This window comes from Lycium ferocissimum, chromosome 7, assembly GCF_029784015.1.
Source record: "Lycium ferocissimum isolate CSIRO_LF1 chromosome 7, AGI_CSIRO_Lferr_CH_V1, whole genome shotgun sequence".
NCBI classification, from domain to species: Eukaryota; Viridiplantae; Streptophyta; class Magnoliopsida; order Solanales; family Solanaceae; genus Lycium; species Lycium ferocissimum.
In genome coordinates, this window is record NC_081348.1 from 23,136,915 (window position 1) to 23,160,827 (window position 23,913).

Here is a 23,913-nt window from a genome sequence, read left to right on the forward strand (position 1 = left end):
TTTGACTCTTCTATCTCCAAGTAGCAATAGGTTGAGGCTCTTCATCGACACTTTTGTTGTCACATATTATATTTCTTACAAAATATTATTACACGCTATTTGAATATGACTGTTATAGAGAGGTAATTTTACAAAGAGTGTACCGCTATAACGGATGTCATTGCTGTTATAGGCAGAATGCTGTTATAGAGAAGTAAAATATAACATGAAAAATCGGTTCCGGAGAAAATCAGGCCGTTATAGTGAAATGTTGTTATAACGAATGGCAATTATAGAGAGGTTTGACTGTACTTAAAAAAAAAAATATAGTTTAAATTTTAATTAATTGTACGAAAAATTATTAAACTAATTCTCAGATCAAAAATTCAATCAACTTCCAACAAATCCTAAAAAAACGATTGGTCGGATTCATCCAAATACATTCTAAAGTCATTTCAATTAAATACATTCTAAAATCATTTCTTCAATTAAAAATTTATTTTGAACTGAAAAAAATGCTTCCTAACTCGAATAATTTTCCTAACCTTTCCCTTAAACGTTAAAAACCTCAAACAAGTAAGAAATTATCTATATGTATTTATTAACGTCGTAATGAAAATAGCATTCAACTGTTTAAAATACATACCGCAAATATAAACATGTCAATATTGCAAGCATGTATTATTACATTACGCGTGCAAATGAGCTCAGCTTATGTGTTTGCCTAAACGTGTTAAACAACTTAATTTTTGTTGATGTTTTAATTATGAGTTCTTGTTACTTTAACGTAAATTGAATGTCTACAACTTTTATTGATGTTAGAGCATTTTACTTCTTGAAAATAAAATTCTTTATACCCATTTAATTCACACTGAAATGGTCTATTCTTGAGAATAAACAAATTATACAAAGTTAATATACAAAAGTATAATTAACGTTTTTTTAAAAGGAATGCTAACATCTAATATAGATTTGAACCACCAACATAAAAGGGGATGATCCATTAAGTGGTATGAGCTAATAAGAGTTTATTGATAGATGCCTCACGCAATGATTATGTTTACATTATTTTTGCGTCTAAATTCCATTCACATCATTATGCTTGTTGTTTTTTGTTTGTGCTGCAGTTATTCATCTAATCGAATTAGTATTCATTCTAAATTAGAAAAGTACACACTTCTTCCTTTTGTTGCGATTTTTAACGTATTTCTTTCTCAGCGTCACTTGAAAATCTATTTTTCGTCTTCTTCTTTTTGTTCTGTGTCCAAATTATCTATGGAAATTAAGGAGTTCCACACAAATATAAGAGTCACATAAAGAACTTGAATTTCGTTTCATGCATTTACATCTCCAGTTGTCTCTGCATTTACATTATGAAAATTTTATGCCGGATTTTATTAGCATAGTGTTAAAACATATCGCTTACTATAACTTATCATTCATAATAAGGTTTATCTATATACAGACCGTTATCAACAAGGACCTGCTCGAGGCCTGCTCTTACGAAGATACATAGTTGATCGACAATGTTATGATGCAAAATCACTTTAAGCACCCACAGGGGGTACAATTAAGGATCCCATTTGTGGAAAACCCTCCACCTTAGAACAAGAGTTATTGTTGATTACGTGATTGTAGATGAATTTCAAATTAACAGATTCAGGGACACTTAGTAAATGAGGAGGTCTATCATTCCTCGTGATGTAATAAAATCTACTTATTTCATATCAGACGAACAAGTGACGTTATAAATAAAAAATGAATAAAAGAACTAGAAACATATGTTAGACAAAACAAGTCAGAACTCAATGCAGAATATGTCGGTCGCATGGAGCATAGAGCAAGTGATTCCCAGTGGCATACGTAGAATTTTTTGTAAGCGGTGTCACACTTTAAAATAAAAATAAATAAATAAAATAATTAATAATGCAACATCATATTAAAAATAAAAATGTAAATAAAACACATTTCACGTATATTACTACAACTCTTCTCAATGAGTTTTCATTTTTTGAAATGTATTCAAAATAACTTTATTATAAACATTAAACACTTTTTTCTTATATAGGATGATCATAACCAACTCATTACTCATTTGATTCCGCAAATCATTCTTAATCAATTTTATTGGCGAGAAAGAATATGAAAGGAAACAGAAAAAAATAGCACAACAGCTTGGAAACAGCAACATCCTTCCCTAAACATACAAATAATTTATTGTTGCACTTGCTAGTTTACAAATGTGATTCTGAACTAATTGATTCAATGCTTTGTTAACATCCAGGCACTTTTTACGAATTGGCGTATAATCGCTTGGTGTAAGATAAATCCGCCTCTCAACTAATGCATAGGAACAAATTAAGGAATAATATACATATATTATGGTACATAATTCCTCGCCTAAAATCATGAATAAGAAAGCATGATAGGTACGTTAAATTTATTTTGGCACCTCAACTAAGCGTTGTTCCAATTAAACCCCTGAACTTGGCCTCAAGTGTGTCTATCAAACACAATCCGACTTAAATGACATATGTGGTGAGTTTCATTTTTTTAGCGCACGTGTGAATGTCAATCGCATCCTAAGTGGGAAATTCAATCAATTAAAATACCTCACCCATTTTAATTATACACCTCAAATATTAGGTTTCGGTTTTGGTTTTTTAGTTTTCAGTTTTGGTTTCCAGTTTTTATTTTCCAGTTTTGGTTTCTTATTTTTCAGTTTCTAATTTTTATTCAGTTTTAGTTTTCAATTTTGATTTCTTATTTTCCAGTTTTGTTATTTGATTGGTTTAAGTGGCGGTTCTTCACTTGTATAACACAGAGACACACTTCTTCATATTTGATGTGTATAATCAAAATGAGTGGGGTGTTTTAATTAGTTGAATTTTTCACATATGATGCAATTGACATTCACCGGCAAAGCTAAAAAAAATAAAAAAATGAAGCTCACTATATATGTTATGTAAGTTGGATTGTGTTTGATAAACGCAGTTGAGATCGAGTTGTAAGCTCAATAGAACAAGTTAAGACGCAAAATAAAAAAGCATGATTTAAGAAGCTGCATATGCATTAAGCCAAGCATTATTGACATGCATGCACCTTTCATTCAACACACTATCAGAGACACGCATACATACAGAGTGTCGAGGAAACCTCTTCGAAATTGAACTATCAAAATGGGTCACTAGAAAACGCATCAAAAGAGCATTTATAATACATATATTGGGGGTGATGTAGCCCGTTCACATAACCTACATTTACTTTGCACTGCTTTGAATACTCGTCCAAGAATCACATTGACTTGAGCATAAGAACAAGTTCAAATAAATTGATGTATGCGTTAACGTGTCATTGTATTTGACGACGTACGAGCAAGGTAAGTACTTTTTTAATTTACGTAACAAAACTTGAACAGACACGACTCTTTTTAAAATAAATAATTTTTATGATCCTTAATATGTCATGCTAATATTTATGTACTATAAAAAAATTCAAAGAACTTGTTATCTCAAATATTTTATAACAATTGTGTGAATTTTTAAATTAAATTGTTTAGAAACATTATTCACTTTGTCTCAATTTATATAATACACTTTCTTTTTTAAATGTTCTAAAAATAATGATACATTTCTATATTTAAAAATAATAATTCAATGTAAAACTTTCTCTATTATCCTTAATGAAATGATTTACAACCACACAAATATCTATAACTTGTTTTAGATCACAAATTTCAAAAGTCTACCTTTCTTTCATAAACTCCATGCCTAGTTAAACTATATCACATAAATTGAGACGGAGTATTTTTTTTTTGAAATTGACTAAAAAAATATTTCCACGTAAACATAAAGGAAGGACTGGAAATTTGAGTTAGTAGCATGAATTATAATGGAATGGTTTGATATTCCTCGACCCTTAATTAGAGGTTTCGAATTCAAACACATGAGAATGTATGCTGCTCCTACGATAAGCAAATCTGAAATTAGTCGGACTCCAATATAAATAAAAAAATAAAATTATAGGGGTCTGAACAAGCCTCATTTGTTGGACCCACACGTTTACAGACAAAACTCACCAACGAATGTTCCACTCTCCCAACATCCCCATTGGTCTGTCCCACACGTTTACCGCGCAAGCACCATTAATCTCATCTCTCAACCTTCATCTTTAACACCTCTTCACTTCAATTTTCTTTCAAATCTCACACAAATGGCTACTCTCTCATCCACCTTAACTCTCTTCTTCACCTTCACAATCCTCTTCTTCACTCTCATTAACGCTTCCTTTTCTCCCCTAAATCACTACCTCATTAACTGTGGGTCCCATGAATCCACCACCGTTGACTTTGACCACCGCCACTTCACCGGTGACTCAACGACGTCGTTTCTCTCCTCAACTGGAACAGTTTCACTTGCTGATGCAAACCCAAACACTAAAATTTCACCAATCTACCACACGGCGCGTGTCTTCACGCGCCCCTCTAAGTACAGGTTTGTAATCAAGAACCCTGGTAATCACTTGGTGCGTCTTCATTTTAGGAGATTAAGTGGTGATTTTGATTTTGGAAATGCTAAATTTCATGTCTTGGCTAATGGGTTTGTGTTGTTTAATAGTTTGAGTGTGGATATGGGGTTGGGTTTTGAGGTAATTAAGGATTATGTGATTGGGGTTGATTCTGATGTTCTTGTTATAACGTTTGTGCCGAGTGAGAAAGAGAAATTTGCGTTTGTTAATGCGATTGAGGTTATTTCTGCCCCTAATGATTTGATTGCTGATGTTGCTCAGTATGTTAGTTTTGATAAGAATGAGCAAATTAATGGATTGTTGAAGAATGGATATGAAACTATGTATAGGATTAATGTTGGTGGTTGGAAAGTTACACCTCTTAATGATTCGTTATGGAGAACTTGGGTTACTGATGATGAGTATCTTAAGTCTAATGATGGGTTGTCGAAGGTTCACTTTGGTGGCCGTATACACTATTTAAAGGGCGGGGCAAGTAGAGAGGTTGGTCCTGATCATGTTTATAATTCTGCTCGAGTTATTAGGAGTTTGGGTAATTCAATCCCTGAGTTGAATATGACATGGACATTTCCGGTGATTGGAGGGTATAAGTACTTGGTTAGGATGCACTTCTGTGATATAGCTAGTGTTGCGCGTGGTATGCTAGTTTTCAATGTTTATGTGAACAACAATTTGGCCTACGGAAACTTGGACCTTACTGAAATGACAAATAGGATGCTGGCTTCCCCTTTCTATGCTGATTTTGTCGTTGATGGAGATAGTTCTGGTGTTTTGACTTTGAGTGTTGGGCCTTCGAATATAAGTCTTACACGTGCTGTAGATGCCATTCTTAATGGGGTTGAGATCATGAAGATTAATAATTCTGTGGGTAGTTTTGATGGTGAGATCTGTGCACATGCTGTCTTGAAGAGTTGGAAGAGGGGAAATGGTAACGTCGTATATCCTATGCTAGCTGCCTTCTTCTTGCTGATGATAGCGTTTGTGATTATGCATCGGAGAAGAACTGGGGTTACGGAGTCTGTGGCATGGTGGAGGTTACCCACGGAAATTCCTGAAGTTAATCTGAAATATGGCAACCAACTGTCATCTAATAAGCTGTGATGTTTCTGAAATAAGATTAAGATGATGGCTTAATTTACACTACTTTGAAACTGCTAGGGGTGCCTTTAGCACAAAGTTTCAGTTGTCTTGTACTGTAAGTATTCATATTTATGTAATTAAAAGCAAATAGTAGCTGTTCTAACAGGATTGCTTTTTTGATTTCCACTATTTGTTATTTTCCGTGTGCTCCTATATATTATGTTTTTCAATTTAACATTCAGAAAATGAAGAATCTGAAGGTATTATCTCTGTAAACTTGTCGAGAAACTCATTCAATTTATTGGTATGCATGCTTTGCAAGTTTGAATTGTGAAAAATTGGATCTTTTCAATATGTTACCTTCTCATTTTTTTTTTTTTTTGGATCTTCTCACTTTATTTATGAAACTTTGTATCATTGTTGCATGCTTATCTCAAACATTATTTACTTTTGCATAGAACTGGGTAGAGTTCTTGATTATTTGGTAAAGTTAAATATATTTCTTGCTAAAAAGCATCATGAAGATGCAAAAGTACAGAAGCTTGAGTTAGTTCCTATGTAAAACCCGAATAACTAAATCCAAAAGGTACATCATTTAGAACTTTGTAATTGAGGCTGCAACAGCAAGAAACAACAAGAGCGCGTTTTTTTTCAAACGATGCAGTCTTCAACAAGAGCTGCACTACGATGCCTCAGCTTTGGGAACATGAAGGAACTGAGTGCCCCGGCGAATAGTGAATAAAGAAAACCTAGAAGAAAAATCTAAGCTTAGGCCTTCACATCTGAAATTGAGAAATCGTACCAAAACAAAAATATTCATAAAACATCTAGCTTATGAATTTAGAACTGGGTTTAGTGCATAATGACTAAGATTATTTGATTGCCACTTCACCCAAGCATTCATTATCGAAGTTTGTGATGCATGCAACTCCAATTACCATCTAATCATATTGAGTCTCAGCAAATACCTTATAGATGTTAGCTCTAGCTCAGGAGGATGATAGTTGATTTTCTTTTGTTGATAAATCAGTAATTTAATTAGTAGCTAAGATGACGAAGGATACAAGATCAATACCTTGAACCATCTAGACTAAGCCCCTTATCCTGCAATGATGTGGTTACTTAGTCGGTGAAAGTGTCAAGTGTTTGCTATTGAGCACCCGGCTATAAGTACTAATGAGCTTTGTTCATTAATAAGATCCTTGCAGTCCTTAAATTGTTGCTCATTTCTTGGGTGGTGGAGGCAACCCTTTCGATACACAAATTATTCTAGGATGTATATCCAGACTAGGAAAGAGTATATTTTTTTTAGTAGAAGAGTATTTGTATTCTTCTTATTCCAGCCTCCGCAGTTTCTGTTCCTTCCACCCCTTGTTGCAAAATTCTCTCTTTCACCCCCTACATTTTTTCCTCCACCGCATCCTTTTGCCTGTTTACCCGTATTCCTGGCTTTGACTTGCTTTTATCCTGTGCTGTTTATGCGTTGCAATTTAAGGCTTTTGTCTGATAGCCCTTCCACCGACAAACGATCTATTAGCATGTAAAATTCAGGATTCTGATTTTCACGTCAAAACTATCTTCACCCATTTGGGATGTCTCTTAAGTTATTCTTCTTCTTCTTTCTCTCTGCTGTGCTCGTCACTTCCTTTCCTATTAATGACTACATGTTGATGGTCACTCTTGAGCATAAAACATTCTGGCATGCTTCTCATTAAGTGCCATTACTCTGAAGCCGAAGTATTTGATGGGGATCGTGATATTCACTATTACTTGTTTGTACTAGATGAACCTTTCAACGTAGTTGAGCTATTACCAGTTTGGTCTTTGATTAACCCTGGAAGCGAGCTAAAGGAGCTAAGCATATACTCCTTTTTGGCTTTAGCATCATGTCTGCTGTCTGAACTTGGTCCAGAATAGTTTTTAACTATTATGACTGTTGCTAGCTGCACACCGTCGAGGTATCATCGAATACATATATGCTGATCCCTTCATCTTAAGTTCTTAACTTTAAGTGCGAGCTTTATGTTTGCTTTGATGTTTTAACTGTTACAATGCACTTCCTTACATACTATTTCTAAAAAAACATTTTTACAACACACTTCATGGATAGGGAAATGGAACTTATGGGATTGCAATTAAAAAATTGACAAGTGAGACTGACAAGTTGCATGGACAATTGTTAAACGTACAAATCAACCAATACAATCAACTAAGCCTTAATTTCTAACTAGTTGGGGTCATGGTAGTCTCACTGTCTGAGTATTCTGCTCTCTAGAGATTGTTAAACATCTCCAAATAGATTGCTGTCCACCATTTATTGGCACAGAAAGACTATTTAAGGATTGAACCTTTTCATTCAAATGCTGGTAATAGTTTTGTCTTTTAAGGAAAATTAGCGGTTTTCTAAATCTCATACTCATTCTTATCCTTATCCTGACTTATCTGTGACAATAATGATTAAATCTTAATTCCAACTAATTGGTATGGCCTAAATGGGTCATCTTCCTTAGCCAACTGGATGTACAATCGTTAACAAAATATATCAGAACATGTAATAATTCGGTAAAAGTTTTGGGGTCTATGTCTAGTATTTCCCCCCAAATGAAACAATTGACAAAGTGAAGACATATACAACATATTGTACAGTTTGATATCATTGCTTCTTTATTTTTGACAATTTCTGTAGCTAGCTGTGTCGGATTTCAGAAGGCACTTTGGTGTGGATATAGACACTAATAGTGCTTTTGATGAACTTTTAAAGGCGATCATATGCAAAGTCAGATGATCATGCTCACCTAGGCTCATTCAATTAGCAAAAGGCGCTTCTGGAAATGTCTCTTGGTTATTTACGTAACCAAGAGACATAACCAAGAAATATCGGAAGCTGTTCGTGTCACCAGAATTTGATGTCTAGCTTAAGTGAAGAGAACATTACAGCATATTGAATACTAATATATCTTGAACTTCAGTATAGGCGTAATTCTCCAAGCCTTGTCACGGACCAAGAAGTCCTCCCCCTTTTCTGCATCAAGGATTGGCGTACTCCCTATACTATCCTTCACTTTAATTTCTCTACCTTCTCCTTTCTTTCTGTATAGAAGAAGCACTGCACTTCGTGCGAGGCTTGATTTTCTCCAAAAACTCTCATGATGCTCTATTGTTTGCGCAAGTTCCGCATCATTAGCAAATTCGAGATGGTTGAGAAGTACTCGGGTGTGCTTTATTAAAGTCCCCCCCCCCCCTCTCACACCCATACCCACACACACAAAAGGGTGGGTGGGTGGTGGTCTTTGTTTCTTAGAAGGTGGCTACACTTCATTAATGGGAGTTTCATGATGGTATCTGGAAATTCTTGTTTGCTTTTTTTTTTTTTTTTTTGTGCTTGGATGAGTCAAGAAACTTACTTTCACCTTGTTTGTGAGGGTTCGAATCCCCACGTTGTAATCCCCTCCCCATTTCCCCTTCCCCTACCCCCTATGTAATAAAAAACAATTAAAAAAAAAAAAAAAACTTGCACGGCAGTGGGGAGCTTTGTTTAGCTGTTATACTTCTTCTCTTTGATGGAGCTTGGGATAGGATCTCTTTGAGACATTTCTGATCTATTGGTGCAACAAAATTTCCTTGAAAGCCAATTATTAGTAGAAGTATTAATACGGTGTAGCCACCAACCAGAACGCTTTTGCTTTCAGAGTTAGTTGACAGAATCGAAGTTTACTTGAATACAAATCATGGAGACCTTCAGGTTTAGGAGCTCGTTGCGTTATGCAAAAAGATGGGGAGGACCGGGTAACTGTTGCTGGAAGCTGAAAGGCAAATCCGGAGGTGGTCCATTTTAAATTCGGCAACTGGATTTATTAAACAAAAATACTCTAAAAGTTGCTGTAAGATCTGGAGTCAGGATGTTAACATTTGTGGTGCTTTATGCGCAAAGTACTGAGGACCGGATATGACCATTTAAAACTACGGTCCAAGGTTGCAAGGCAGCTATGGCCTATGAGAGTAGTACTTTATGCTTTTTGAAGCTATGGACACGGTGAGCTGTGTAGCTTTTCGATATAAGGAGAATCTGTTTGGTATAGTTCGAAGTACTTTTCCGGTTCTTTATTTATAGCAACACAAAAAACTTTTTGGGATAGCTGTTTAGGGAAGTAGATGAATCTTTTGAGCGCATTCGTTGCCAGTACACTTCTTGTTTCATGGGGTTTCCCCATTTGTGTTCAGCAAAGTCTATGGACTTGCAAAAAGAAAGGGAACTTCTCTCAACAAACTGGGGGAAACTGTTGATAAGCTCAGCCAAGTTTTTTTTTTTTTTGAGAAGGTAACAGTTGTATGTATAGACTAAACCAACACATAGGTTGTGCTGAAAACCATATTTACATCAGCCAAAAGAAAACAACTGATCCAACATTCTAACAAGATCCTAGAATATCTATAATGGACTCAGTATCTTCTGGATATATCTGCTTATACCAAAAACAAAAAAGTCTAATGCAGTTCAGTTTGATCTTTTGTGCTTCATTACTGATGTCCTCAAAACACCTTGAATTCCTCTCTTTCCAAATTGTCCGCCATTTACAGGCTGGAACAACCCTCCATCTAGCTCTGTTTGCAGCTCCTAAACCTGCCTCCTCCCAGCTATATAGTACTTGAGTAATCTTGTTTGGCATTACCCAAGCCAAGCCCCTAAGGTTAACAAAAATCCTCCAAAGCTGGTCTGTTATAAGCTCAGCCAAGTACTACATGAGATTTTTGTTTTTAAAGAATTTTTAAGATGGTTAATCTTTGGCAAGTTTTCTGACTTCATAGCAGCAAATGGTTCTGTTTATTAAATCCCAACAAAGACAAAAAACACTAGGTGATTTGTTCTCATCTATCCTAGCCGTGGTGGATAGAATTACCTGGTACCTGTTGCTGGTGGGAGGTGACAGGTATCCCGTGTAATTAGTCGAGGGGCGCGCAAGCTGGCCTGGACACCACGGTTATTAAAAAAGTAGTTCTGTTTATTAAACTCGCAGCTAGTTTTCTGTTTGCCTCTTCTATATTGCTTTACTGTTTCTGCTATGTGAAATTCCTTGATTCAATTCAATGTAATGAAGCACCATTTTGTTTGTTATAGCTTTGCTTTGTTAACTATATATGTTTGTCTGAATGACCCCTTCCACTAGAGCAGATTGGGGTGGTATCGGGCGGTGTAGTGGTCTATGAGAGGACTATTACTGATCTTGATTGGGACTAATTGCAGATCTTTTAAAACTTTTAATAGATTGACACGGTTCAGTGAACGTCTTGTCAACAAAAGCATATGCCAAACAAGGCGTCGTTTTTTGTGGTTGTCAATTAATGGCCGAATTCTGTGTCACTCTATTCAGCTGTTGCAAAAGGAGGTTGGTGCATACGTATGAACTATTTAGTACAAGCAGCCTTTTTTTGGCCATTTGTTTGGTGTAGACTTAGTTCCATTAGTGCTGTTTATCTAATGCCAGAGCAGCTCCATTTTCTTCCTCTAGATTCAACATCACCCTACAAAGTGCTCAATAAGGTGGCTGTTTGTGAGCCCAAAACAGTGACATATCAAAACTTCATGAACTGAGGCAAATCATGGTTTGGCTTCCTAATGTATTCTCAACAACTCTCCTTTCAAGTTGGAAATCTTGCAGTCATGCCGCCCTGATTTGATCCCACTATCTCTTTTTATTTTTTTTTATTTTTTTTAATAATAAAAATACGGTAATAATGGACCAGCTTGAACATATCTCCACTATTCTATTGGTCATTGCTACCTCCGACCGTCTGAGATATCAAGTTTTACGATTTGAGCCTAACATCATCATAATAGATACTCTGTTGTTGATACTCTCATTGGCTTTGAATGGTACTATTCATTACAGTAGAAAAGTTAAACATATGATATCTATTACTTTCAGAGAAGGATAATTGATAATTTACGATGTAGCACCAAGGGTGTGGCCGAGTGGTCAATGAAGTGGATTGAAAACGATGAGCTTTCATGTTCGAAATCCCAGTGTAGACAAAATCACTAGATGATTTCTTCTCATCTGCTTTATCTTTGATGGGAGGTAGCAATTGTCTCGTGGAATTAATAGATACGAACAAGCTGGTCTGGACATCATGATTATAAACTTATTTTTATTTTCAGTATCTATTACTTTCAGTAGAAACTGACCAACTGGAGAAGTTCTTCTACAATCTCTAATTAGTAGTAAAAAAGCGAAGTATCTGATTGATTATCTATTAGTACATGATTAGCAATTTTTGTTGTTTATTATCTCTCATGGAAATGACTGAACCAATCAGTTGGAGTAGGTCCAAACTCAAATCTCTTTTTGTTGACGGTTTAAAGCATCCCAGGTAGCAACAGATCCAAGATTCTTATCTTATCCAGGGATATTATTTTATTCCACTACATATGATTAAAGACTTAAAAGTACTAAGCTGATGCACAAAAAGAATACTAATTCAATATATTATTAGGACATAGCATGCAAGCATGACAAATGAAAGTAAATCAAGTGATAAATTATCCGAAATCTAGATTATATCTCAAGTTGGATCATCAAGTCACTAGATTAATGAGCACGTGTAGACACACATCCACCACATTGACAACGCTTCTCAGTCTCAAAGAAACACAAGACTTTAATTTACTATGCAAGTCAAAATCCTACTCATTTTTGATCTAGTCAACTTACATGTACTTCGATTGCTCTCGAGTCTAGATTTTCATTTCAACTTTCGCCATGTAAGGAAAATGATTGTCCTTCTAGTTAATTTGCATGTATCTTGATTACTCTTGAGTGATTTTCACTCTCGACTTCCACCATGTAAGGCAAAATATTGTGGTTCGATCTCACAACGTGCTTCTTTTATCCTATCAATCAATGCTTGTTGCACAGTCAAAAATTAAGCAGATGAAAATCTATTTTTTTTTCTTCTATTGAGATTTGAACACATGTATCTGATGATTTTCATCTCACTATATTAACCGTTAAACGGTACCTTTGAGTGCCCGACACCTCATCACTTTTCCAGTATATCATTAATTAAGCAGCTTAAAAATTGTTAAAAGAAACAACTTTTGTACCTTTTTTCCTTTTCGTTTTGTATTATTATGCTTTAAAAAACTGAAAAAACCGCCCCAAAACGCAGCCTTTTCTGTTGTAGGAACTGTAAAGGTTATTTACAAGCAAAATCTTTTGCTTTACGTGAACTTTGGACGTTATCGACGTGTTTGTCTTTACATCATTTAAATTTCATAAACTAAAGGAAATTAAATAATAATAATTTTTAATTAGTTCGAACTGTTATACTATATCACATCTTTATATAACAACGGAACAAGTGATCATTACCAAATCTTAGTTCAAAAAGTACCCATGATACTAGTTCATTTTGGTTTGTTTACCAAAATATGATGTAAAGAAGTTTATCTACGACATCTTGACAAAACTGCTTGTAAAAATTGGGAATCTACACGCTTTTAAGGTTTTCATAACAAATTTCTGAAAATGGAACAAACAGAGGAGCACTTTATGATGGAAGAGGGCAAGATACTGAATTAGAGAGCTCTATGAAAAATCTGTTGTGAGGATGTCAACTTTTGAGACATACTGATATACTATGATGTAATACTGATTATAAAGGAGTGCATCTTTCCTTCTATATTTATTTCTTTTTCTTTTCCCTCTTAATTATGGAGTATGTCTTTAATGTCTGTACATCAATTTCTTACTTTTTCAATCTAAATGAAGTGTTATTTTAGCTATATAGCTAATAATTCAGCAATTCTTCAGTAAGAAGAAAAGGATGAAAAAGCCCAATTACTCCCCTTGACATTTAAGTTGTACAAATTCGGAATGCAATTTTTTTATAATATCGGAAAGGAGTTTCAGTAGCCCTTTTTGCCTAGCGTCCAAAATTTAAAGAGTAATGCAATTTGTGTTTGGCAAGTCTTATTTTTACAATATTCGAGCAACAATTTGTGCTTGATCAAGATTTCAAAGAGTTTCTGAGAAAAAAATTAGTTTTTTCAACTTCTGAATAGCAACTTCTGCTACTACATGATAACACTTACTCCTATTTTTCTCTAATTGCTTGACTATCACCTCAAATCTATAAAATAAGCCTTTTTTTTTTTTTTGAAAAAAAAAGCCCTTTGACTTCCCGAAAGTTTGATCAAACAAGCTGAATTATTTTTGAGTTCCCCAAAAGGTAATTTTAATGTGGTCAATTTTTCCGGCTAAGTTTCATTAAAAAGCACATGTCCACATAGTTTTATTATGAAAGAAGTAGGTTAGAGTGTCATTTACCAAATACTAAAAAAATAAATTATTATGAAAATATATGTGTAATTACCTTAAACACTCTCTCTTATAAAGTAGAATGCTAACTTGCCATTTTCACTGTTTAAGCAAAAAAGTGACAAAGAAGTAAACATTGCATGAAGCATGCAATTGTCTAAAATGGGGCTACCCACGTGCCATTCGCCTCCCCACCGACCCATGCACACATCTGGTTGACCTCTATTCTATAGTAACTAGCAAGCACCTTATTTATCTTCAACATGGATTTAATTTTACACGTCACTATAAAATGTTGAAAAACGAAGGGAAAAAAAAGAAGAAAAGAATCTCCCAGCCGTAAACGTAATATATACAAGATGTTGGGACATGAATCATGCTATTTCAAGAATATGTAAGGATGAGCTCACAATTGAGTACACTTGCCAAAAAGAAAATATTATATCAATTCTCTCCTTATACTATATAAACACTTCATTCCCTTTTAACATTCTCCATCCAAAAGTACTTTAACTCATTAGCACCAAGAAAGAGGAAAAAAAATGGCTCAAACATCATCTTCTTCAAATGGAGCTTCATCAAGTAAAAACAATGGCTTTCAAGCAATTATAATGGCTCTACTGATAATTGTTACAGTTGGATATTTTCTTGTTTTGATAGTAACTCCAACCAATATGTATAGACAGATATGGACACCTAAGATCAAAGCTCAGACAACCACCTCCACTTACTTTGGAGCTCAAGGTATACTGCAGTACAACCTTTTTTTTTTTTTTTTTTTTTAACTTTATCAGTGTATTTTAACCCGTTACAATATATTATTAGATTACTAAGAGTTGTGATATGTAGTTATACTTCTTATTGTTGGTAACATAATTTGATGATGTAAAATAATACACATCATAACGCAGAAATGAGCTCTTTAAAAATATTTAGCTCAAAATGCTGCCTTCTTTAATTCTTTTGGATGAAGACAGACATGAAACTTTCTCTAAAAAAATTAATTTCATTCATTTAAAGAACTCATCTTATTAAGTGCAATTTTTCTATTTTACAGGAAGGTCACTGTTGATGAACACATTTCCTCTCTTATTTATTGCTGTCTTGGGATGTGTATACCTCCATTTATGGAAGAACAATGATAAAAAAACATCAACAGGTCAGTAGCCCTCAACCCCCACCCCAAAAAAAAAAAAAAAAAAAAAAAAAGAAGAAAATGTTACTTAATACTATTTGTTTTTTGTATTTTCTGATGAACAGAGTTGAGAAGAAACAAAAGTTAGCTATATGGAGGAGGCCAATAATAATGAAGGGGCTAGGGATTGTTTCAAGGATAGAGCTTGGCTTTTTTGTGATGTTCATTGCACTCTTAGTCTGGACTTTTGCCTCTTACTTGCATATTATCTTTCCCACTATTACGCCAAAGTCCGTTGCCAAAACTGGAGAAAAAATGTGAGTTATATAATTATATTAGTTTGATTATTTTTCATAAACAAAAATCGATTGATACCGAACTATAAACATTCCCAACCATGCATCATCAACTTTGTTTGGCGGATTCAACACAAATTGGAACCTTATTATGTGCCGGAAAAAGTGAACTATGTTGCAGTTTAGTGGAGTTAAGTCAAACTAGTGTGGAGTAAATTCTTTTCGGTTTCAAACGTCATAAATCATCAAGTTTTTCGAAATAAGATTTGTATATGCATATTTAGCACCTAAACATAGATAATAGTATTATATATAGGTTTACCCAAATGGAGGTCCTGGGGTTCGATACTCCATGCGTTTCTCGGTCGAACTCGTTGCCCAAGACTTACTTAGTGCGGTTTACATCTTCCGGGTGATTTGCGGCTATTACCACACCCAATGGGTAGCGGTCATGGGTTCCCATGTTACCAAAAGAAATATTATATATAGGTCTCACAATAGTTAATAATTCTATATTTTTAAATTATATTTGAAAAATTACTGGTTAAAGGAAAATCTTGTCGATTCTCCAAATAGTAATTGACGTCGTCGCCATATAAAGGGAAATTAAGGGAGTATAAGTTATAGAACTAGATATAAGTTTATATTTTAAAACTCATTCACTTGAATCTACAACATTAAATACTGAATTTGCTACCGACTTATATTGTTACCATTAATATATATAACACTTTTCTATTCATTTTGGTTTGGTTATGACAGATGGGAAGCCAAGTTGGAAGATTCAGGATTGAGGTTGGGACTTGTTGGAAATATATGCCTTACATTTCTGTTTGTTCCAGTCACAAGAGGCTCATCTGTGCTCCAAGTATTTGGTCTCACCTCAGAAGCTAGTGTTAAATACCATATATGGCTTGGACATATTGTTATGACCCTTTTCTCTGCTCATGGCATTTGTTACATAGTCTATTGGGCTGCCACTCATCAATTATCTGAGGTGATACTTTAATTACGTACCTTATAATATAATACAATAACCTTATTTTTTCCAATAATACAATGATATAATCATGACGTAAAGCTAGGTCACATTTGATGGAGTGAACATATATAGAAGATGACCATCAAGAAAAAACAGAAAGTGATCGTCTTTTGTGATTTCTTTGCTTGTTGATTTGTTTATTTTAGTGGGGTTGTCTCAATCATTTGTTACATTTTCCTTCCTTTGCAATACGTTAAGTCTTTGTTAGCAAGGAAAGCACAATAAAAGATAGATAAGATATTAAAAAAAAAAAGAGAGAAGGAGCAAATTTCTTGGATCTCCATGTAGTCAACTCTTCAAGTGTTCTAGTGGTCCAAACATTTTCTAACAAAATATTCCTCAATCAAGTTTTTACACTTTTTCAGAGGGAATAAAAGGATTGACCTTTTATTCTTTTTGTTCTTTTTAAAATGTATCAACTGGTCCTTGCTTTAAAAGACAAAGACAACTCAAAACGGGCAACAAAATTAGACATGCAAAGGAAAACAAGATATACATAGAACAAGTTTAATTTGAGGTTTATTTAACAAACAGTAGAATCACATTAAATAATTTATTAGTATTGTAGGATTTATCATGTAAAGTAGTAGTACTAGAACACAAGTCCAATTCTTGGTGAATTTGTAATTAGTAATTAATGACTCTTGATTGAAATGAAACAGATGCTTAAGTGGGCAAAAACTGATATCTCAAATTTGGCTGGAGAGTTGTCATTGCTATCTGGATTGGTGTTATGGATAGCAACATTCCCTCGCATTAGGAGAAAGATGTTTGAGCTCTTCTTCTACACTCATCACTTCTACATCCTCTTCGTTGTCTTCTTCGTCTTCCATGTTGGCATCTCTTATGCCAGCATTATGCTTCCCGGTTTCTACCTCTTCGTGATTGATCGATACTTGAGATTCTTACAATCGCGATCAAATGTTCGTTTGGTCTCAGCTCGAGTTCTACCATGTGAAACTCTCGAGCTAAACTTCTCCAAGAATAAAGGTAAATTGAAGAAATTTCATATATTTACATTTTGCTCACACAAGAAAAATCAAGATTTGTGATGAAAAAATTTGTATGGATGTCCGTCACAAAATTTGTCCAATTGAATGATTGATGACATCAAAATTTTGTGACGAACAAGTCCGTCCCCACACAACTCTCTGTTTTTCTTGTTAGAATGTTGTTGAAGGATAACATAACCAAACTGACAATTTTGATCCTTTTTTCTTTTTTGAAAAATGCACAGGTTTAAGTTATACACCAACTAGCATCATGTTTGTGAATGTACCTAGCATTTCAAAACTACAATGGCATCCATTTACAATCACTTCAAGCAGTAGTTTGGAGCCAGAGAAGCTTAGTGTTGTCATTAAGAGTGAAGGAAGTTGGTCCAAGAAACTTTACCAGATGATTTCTTCCCCTGAATCTATCGATCGTCTTAACGTCTCTGTTGAAGGACCTTATGGACCTGCTTCCACACATTTTCTAAGGTATGTATGAAAATTAGTAAAACAGAGATAGTTTCATTTTGTCATCTAAAATATACTAGTATACGGATTAGATTTATGTTACAATTACAAACTAAGGTTTACAATTACAAACTAAAGTTTTATTTTACTTGTTGCAGGCATGATTTATTGGTTATGGTGAGTGGAGGAAGTGGAATTACCCCTTTCATCTCCATAATCAGGGAGCTAATCCACACAAGTGAGTCACAAAAATGCAAGACACCAGAAATCCTACTAATAAGTGTGTTCAAGAACTCACAAGACCTCACCATGTTGGACCTTCTCCTTCCTATTTCTGGTGGCCCATCACAAACTTCTAAATTGGGCCTACAAATTGAGGCTTTTGTAACAAGAGAAAAGCAGCCCATATCAGAAGAAAACAAAAAGAACTTGAGGACCATGTGGTTCAAGCCTAGCCCATCTGATGAGCCCATTACTCCAATTCTTGGCCCAAACAATTGGCTGTGGCTTGGTGCTATCATATCATCTTCCTTCATCATTTTCTTGATTTCCTTGGGGGCTTTGAATAGATATTACATATACCCAATTGATAAAAATACCAATGAGATATACTCTTATCCAATAAAGGCAGTGCTGAATATGCTTATCATTTGCATCTCAATAGCCATCACAAGTAGTGCAGCATTTGTTTGGAACAAGAGACACAGTGCCAATGATGCCAAACAAATTCAGAACATGGAAGCTGCAAGTCCAATGGCTTCACCTAATTCTTGGTTCTATAATGCTGATAGGGAAATGGAGAGCTTGCCCCAGCAGTCACTTTTTCAATCAACTAATCTCCATTTTGGTGAAAGGCCAGACCTCAAAAGTATGTTTCATCACAGAAAATGTTACTAATAACAAGTAACTCGTCATATAAGCCTGATATATAATATGAGAAATAGAATGTAACTAACTATAGCCAATTTAATTGAACTCATGGTGTAAAAATTATTTATAATTTTTGTATATATAACTTAAATCTAAAGATCAGGTATCTTTATATATCCTACATTAGAATCTCTTATTCAAATTACCTAACTTTTGCTAATAAGTTGTAAATTTGATGCAGGGGTGTTGTTTGAGAGAAAAGAATCTAGTGTTGGAGTTCTAGTGTGTGGGCCAAAGAAAATGAGACATGAAGTTGCAAGCATATGTTCATCTGGTTTAGCATCCAACCTTCACTTTGAGTCCATCAGCTTCAGTTGGTGATTTTCTTTTTTGGTGCATAATTTCAAGACACCATGATGCAATATGCACAGAATGACAAAAACTAATCCCTCCCTATCCGTCCCACACCCCCCTACAAAGGGAAAATAAGATAGTAATTTTTTTGTGTGTGGTTATGCTCAGGTTGGTTTGAGTGTTTCAAGTGCTCCTGTAACATGCTTCCTTTGTACTGTGAAATGTAAAAAATACATTTTATTATGTTTTTTTAATCTTTCTCACTGTCATACTCCGTATAAGATAGTGTAAAAAGGTAAATTAAAAGGAATTGAGATATTCTCACATCAAATTTAAATTTCTTGCCGTTACCAAATTTTTTTGGGTCACTTCAACCGTCAAAATTCCTATATCTTAGTGGTTCATTTGGTTCCCAGAAGTTCATGTAAAGGCTTCTTTATAGAAAACTGCTTTAAAATTTGGAATCTAAGCACTTTACATAAGCAATTCTTCAAAGTAAAACAAACATACGACTATGAGAGCACTTCACACTGGAATACAACAAGGGACTCAATTCTAGAACTGAAATTCAACAAAGGATATTAGGATGATATATCTCACATTTAATTTGTACACTTGGAGCTGAAATTCAACAAAAGATTTGATGATAAGCATCGCGAACCAAACAAGGAAACACATAAGACTTGCATAATAGTATGTATGTAAGTAACAAATTGTAATTTACAAGATTGTCTACATATAAGATCCACATTTTCCCCATTTGTTGTATAATTTATTCAACTTCTGAAGCAACTAAAATACTCATTTTCCTTTCTGGGATCTCGGGGGGCACATTAGTGGTTTGTACCATTTTTAGATTAATGTACTAGAGAGAAGTACTTACATCTTGTACAAACCGTCAGGGGTGGTTAAAAGGGAAGGCTAATAATCTCAAAAAAAAAAAGAGTGTATTTTGTGATTTTATTTTTGCTTAGACAATATGGAAGTTTGTCGAAAGAATAAAAGAAGTAAAAATTCTTTATTAAAAAAAGAAAGAAAGAAAGATCACATACTTTAACATTAGAAAAATATTTTAGAACTTTAAATCAAACTACTTAAATCTTCATATTAATATTTTTTTTTTTATAACAATATCCAAGATAGTGTATTTCAAACACATGGCTAATAGCTTATTAACTTGAATTAATTTTTACTAATATAACTAATAATTAAGAGATGAAACGAAATAAGGAATAAGGAGAGATTGGCTAGAGACAGCTCTACGAGATATGTGTAATCTCTTATGTGTTGGAGCCATTATTTAAGTGAATAGGCTCTAATCAGGGGCTTTGCTGTATGCCGAAGGGTGGTAAGTCGAAACACCCTTCAACAAAAAATATATTATGTAGATAAAATGTTTAAAAATATAAAGAAAAGTGAAATACTATAATATAGGGCAAAAAAAAAATCTTTTACCACTAGCAAATTCGGCTTTCTGAAACCTCCATTTGCTAATTCAACATATAAGGACCCCACCATTCCAGGAAATAGCAAATGAATGACACAAAAAACTTGAAAAAGGAGTATTTGTACAAATCATTCTTGCACGGGATAAGAAAGTTACTAAGTATAATTCTGTCATCTTCTCTAAAAAAAATCTTTTTTTCAGATTGTCATGAACATATGATTCATGCAATTCCTTCAATGCATATGCGATTTGGCTAGTATTTTAAAAATCAAAAGACAAAATAATATTAGTGGACTTGATCAAAATATATACTATATTAAAAATAAATAAAAAGTGAAAATGGGCAAGCTTACTTGAACTTTTGCTCGAACTTCTTCGCTAAATCTAATGATATCTTCCTCGAAATTAAGATACCAAACAAAATTGAGTTCTTCTATCCAAGCTTGCAATGAAGTTAGGGTTCTACGATGACATACACCCCTTTAGAAACTTCTATTGCACCAAGAGGCATATGAAATTAAGCTGCTGTAAAGTTCTAATAAAACTGTTAAAGTTTAATTGTTACTAAATATATATAAATATCATTCTTTTTGGGACTACTTAAAAAGTAAAAATGTCAAATAAATAGGAACAGAAGGAAATAATACTATCCTATTATCAAAACATAACAATAGTTTATTTATGAAGACATATAGAACTTCTCACAAAATTAGGAATTTTAAAGGTCTTCCGTTTTCTCTTTCTTCTTGTTTTCTCTTGCCACAAATAGTAAGGACCGTTGTTTTGCCTTCTGTCATTTTTGTTCCGCCCCTGTCCACCGCTGCTTCGTTGAAAAGTTGCCGAAGTTTAGCTAGATATCAAATGACTCTACCTGTTTTTTTTTTTTTTTTTTAATAAATCCCGAAGTTTTCTTCTTTGCCGGAGTTCTATTCCAAGGCTTCCACAACTCCTTCTCTCCAATCCAATTATACATGTATATCATCGTATTGAAGATACATTGTATCATATTTTCAATACATACGTAAATTGGCCCCTTAAACTTGCACATCTTTTATTTTTCTTAGACACCTAAACACAGATTTATTTCTTTTTACCACTTGAATCCAAATCTAAATGCGCCTATCAACAGAGATTAAAAAAAAAAAAAAATGGACAAGAGGAAGTTCAAGAAACGGGAGGGGGCGAGGGGTGTGACAAACACAAAAAATATAAAACATATGAATGACATACACATAACATACAATGATATATACACTTTTATGTAGTTCTATGTGGTTGTATATATGTCACGTATATGTCACCCTATATACAACAATACATTGAGCAACAGTAATCTTAAACTAGATATACAGTGAGATACACCATATATTCATTTTCACCTTCAAACCACCATACTAAAGTTCGGTTCGTCTTGGTTTCGATTTTTTCGATTTTTTGATATAATGACGGTGATTAATTTGATACGCAATAAAACATAAAGTAAACTAAAATCAAAAATCAAACAAACGGGATCCGAGAAAAACCTTGATCAGTCTACTATACCCAATGCAAAATCATATCCATACAAATAAAGAGTTATGTCGGAGTGATCTGTCCACATCTATTTTGCTAGAGCTATTTCGTCATGTAAATATGAAAGATGCAGTAGTATAAGAATTTGCAAGACCGGAGACGTGTGTTGTTGTAGAAGGAGGTCATGAAGTGATCGTATTAGGTGACGCTGCCGGTGACGAAAAATTCTTCAGAGATGCTTGGATTCTGCCAAAGCATATCCAGCCACTAACACAAATAATAAAGCAATGATGTCGCTGGTGATGGCTATTACGACGGTTGCCAGAGTTATGGCGGCGATCGAAATAGAGGATGGGTCGACTACTGGAGTGCTTGGGAGACAAGGGTTAGATTTAGGTAGTAGATAGACATCAAAATATTCTTCTAAAATCAAGGGACCCCCAATTTTTTTCTAAGTTGCTATATTTGAAAAGTATTGTTATGTTGGATAATTAGTTGAAAGTACCTTTAAAAATGGTAATTTTGAGTCTTTTTCGTCATATCGCGTAAAATTCTCTTAAAGTTTTACAAGAACAACTCATATACTCAACTTTATTCGGCCGAAGAACTTGCATGGTTGTCCCTTCAAATGGGATGATTTTCAATTTTTGTCCTCAGCAATCGAATTTATGTCTTGAGAGGCATAAGTTTTTGAAAGGCGTGGAGCATAACTTTTGAGATATTATGATGCGAAAATATAAAGGGAGATTGACCTATATATACATAATAAGAAAAATATTTACAAAATATAATGAAATTTTCAGTTTACAAAACATAGCAATAGATTTCTTACAAAATTTATATAAAATTTTCGCTCAAGTTTTTTTTTTTTTTTTTTTTTTAAATAATTAATTTTTTTCTGCTCAAGTCTTAAAAAAATCATTCAAAATTTTGTGTATGAAATGTGCATATCTCGCTCAAGCTTAAAAAGTTTGCCAAGAATTGTGAATGAAAAATGTATGAAATGTGTATATCTGGTTCAAGGCTTAAAACTTTCACTCATTTTGTATATAAAAACAATATGAATTATGTATATCTCGCTCAGGGCTTAGAATGTCGCTCACATTTTTTGTGTATAACGTTCATGTTAGATTTTTGGAAAATTAATACAACTACAACAACATTGTATACAACTTTCATACAATATTTAAGGCTTAAAAAAAATTTCAAAATTTTGTGTATGAAATATGTATATCTCGCTCAAGGCTTAAAAAGTTCGCTCAAAATTTGTGTATGAAAACTGTATTAAAAGTTTCGCACACATATACGCATTTCATACGCTTTTTTTATACACAAAAAATGGACTGAATTTTTTAAGCATTGACCAAATTTTTTTTTTAAAAAGTATGAAAAATGAAAATCTATTACATTTTGTAAATAAGGAAAAGTATCGTTATATTTTGTAATAACGAGTCTTAAGTACGTAGCCTATGTCTTTGTTCCAAATATAAACTTATGACCTGCAAAAAAATTATTTGTTACGAAGGATAAAAATTAAAGACCAGCACAAAATAGGACATAAGTGCAAATGATCCTATTCAGCCAACTAATCAAAATGGGGCCACGATTTCAACAGCACTCCTGGCTGATTTGCCTATAATAGCCCGATCGAGTCCAAGAAATACAGCTGAAAGGAAAGAATCTGAGGGATCTTTACACAAATAACTAATCGGATTTAGTATTTTGTTAGTTGGTATATCATAGACTGACTATGTTTCATTTTGTTTAAAAAATAATGAGTACTTATGTTTCAATTTGTTTGTCTTACTTTCCTTTTTAATCTATTTTAAAAAGAATGTTTCTTTCCTAATTTAACAGTTCTCTGATTTCAACATACCACACGACATGTTTAAG

The 23,913-nt window shown here is 33.9% G+C and overlaps 2 protein-coding genes across 2 annotated transcripts; both read left to right on the plus strand.

Moving 5' to 3' along the window:
* Window positions 1-4,121: 4,121 nt before the first annotated feature.
* On the plus strand, window positions 4,122-5,924 carry LOC132063883 (probable receptor-like protein kinase At5g24010). Its single transcript, XM_059456616.1, has one exon. The coding sequence runs from the start codon at window positions 4,192-4,194 to the stop codon at window positions 5,605-5,607; it is 1,416 nt and encodes a 471-aa protein (XP_059312599.1). The 5' UTR covers window positions 4,122-4,191; the 3' UTR covers window positions 5,608-5,924.
* An 8,459-nt stretch (window positions 5,925-14,383) lies between these two features.
* Window positions 14,384-19,304, plus strand: LOC132063884 (ferric reduction oxidase 2-like). The gene is made up of 8 exons (XM_059456617.1): window positions 14,384-14,648; window positions 14,962-15,063; window positions 15,167-15,356; window positions 16,098-16,332; window positions 17,040-17,367; window positions 17,615-17,858; window positions 17,996-18,705; window positions 18,949-19,304. The coding sequence occupies exons 1-8, from the start codon at window positions 14,447-14,449 to the stop codon at window positions 19,086-19,088; spliced, it is 2,151 nt and encodes a 716-aa protein (XP_059312600.1). The 5' UTR covers window positions 14,384-14,446; the 3' UTR covers window positions 19,089-19,304.
* Window positions 19,305-23,913: the final 4,609 nt, after the last annotated feature.

Bases quoted from the DNA above. Each gene is read 5' to 3' on its own strand.
- LOC132063883 (XM_059456616.1), top strand. From the start codon at position 4,192: ATGGCTACTCTCTCATCCACCTTAACTCTCTTCTTCACCTTCACAATC.
- LOC132063884 (XM_059456617.1), top strand. From the start codon at position 14,447: ATGGCTCAAACATCATCTTCTTCAAATGGAGCTTCATCAAGTAAAAAC. The intron at 15,064-15,166 runs GTCAGTAGCCCT...TGATGAACAGAG, and splicing joins TGATAAAAAAACATCAACAG to TTGAGAAGAAACAAAAGTTA. The intron at 18,706-18,948 runs GTATGTTTCATC...AATTTGATGCAG, and splicing joins TGAAAGGCCAGACCTCAAAA to GGGTGTTGTTTGAGAGAAAA.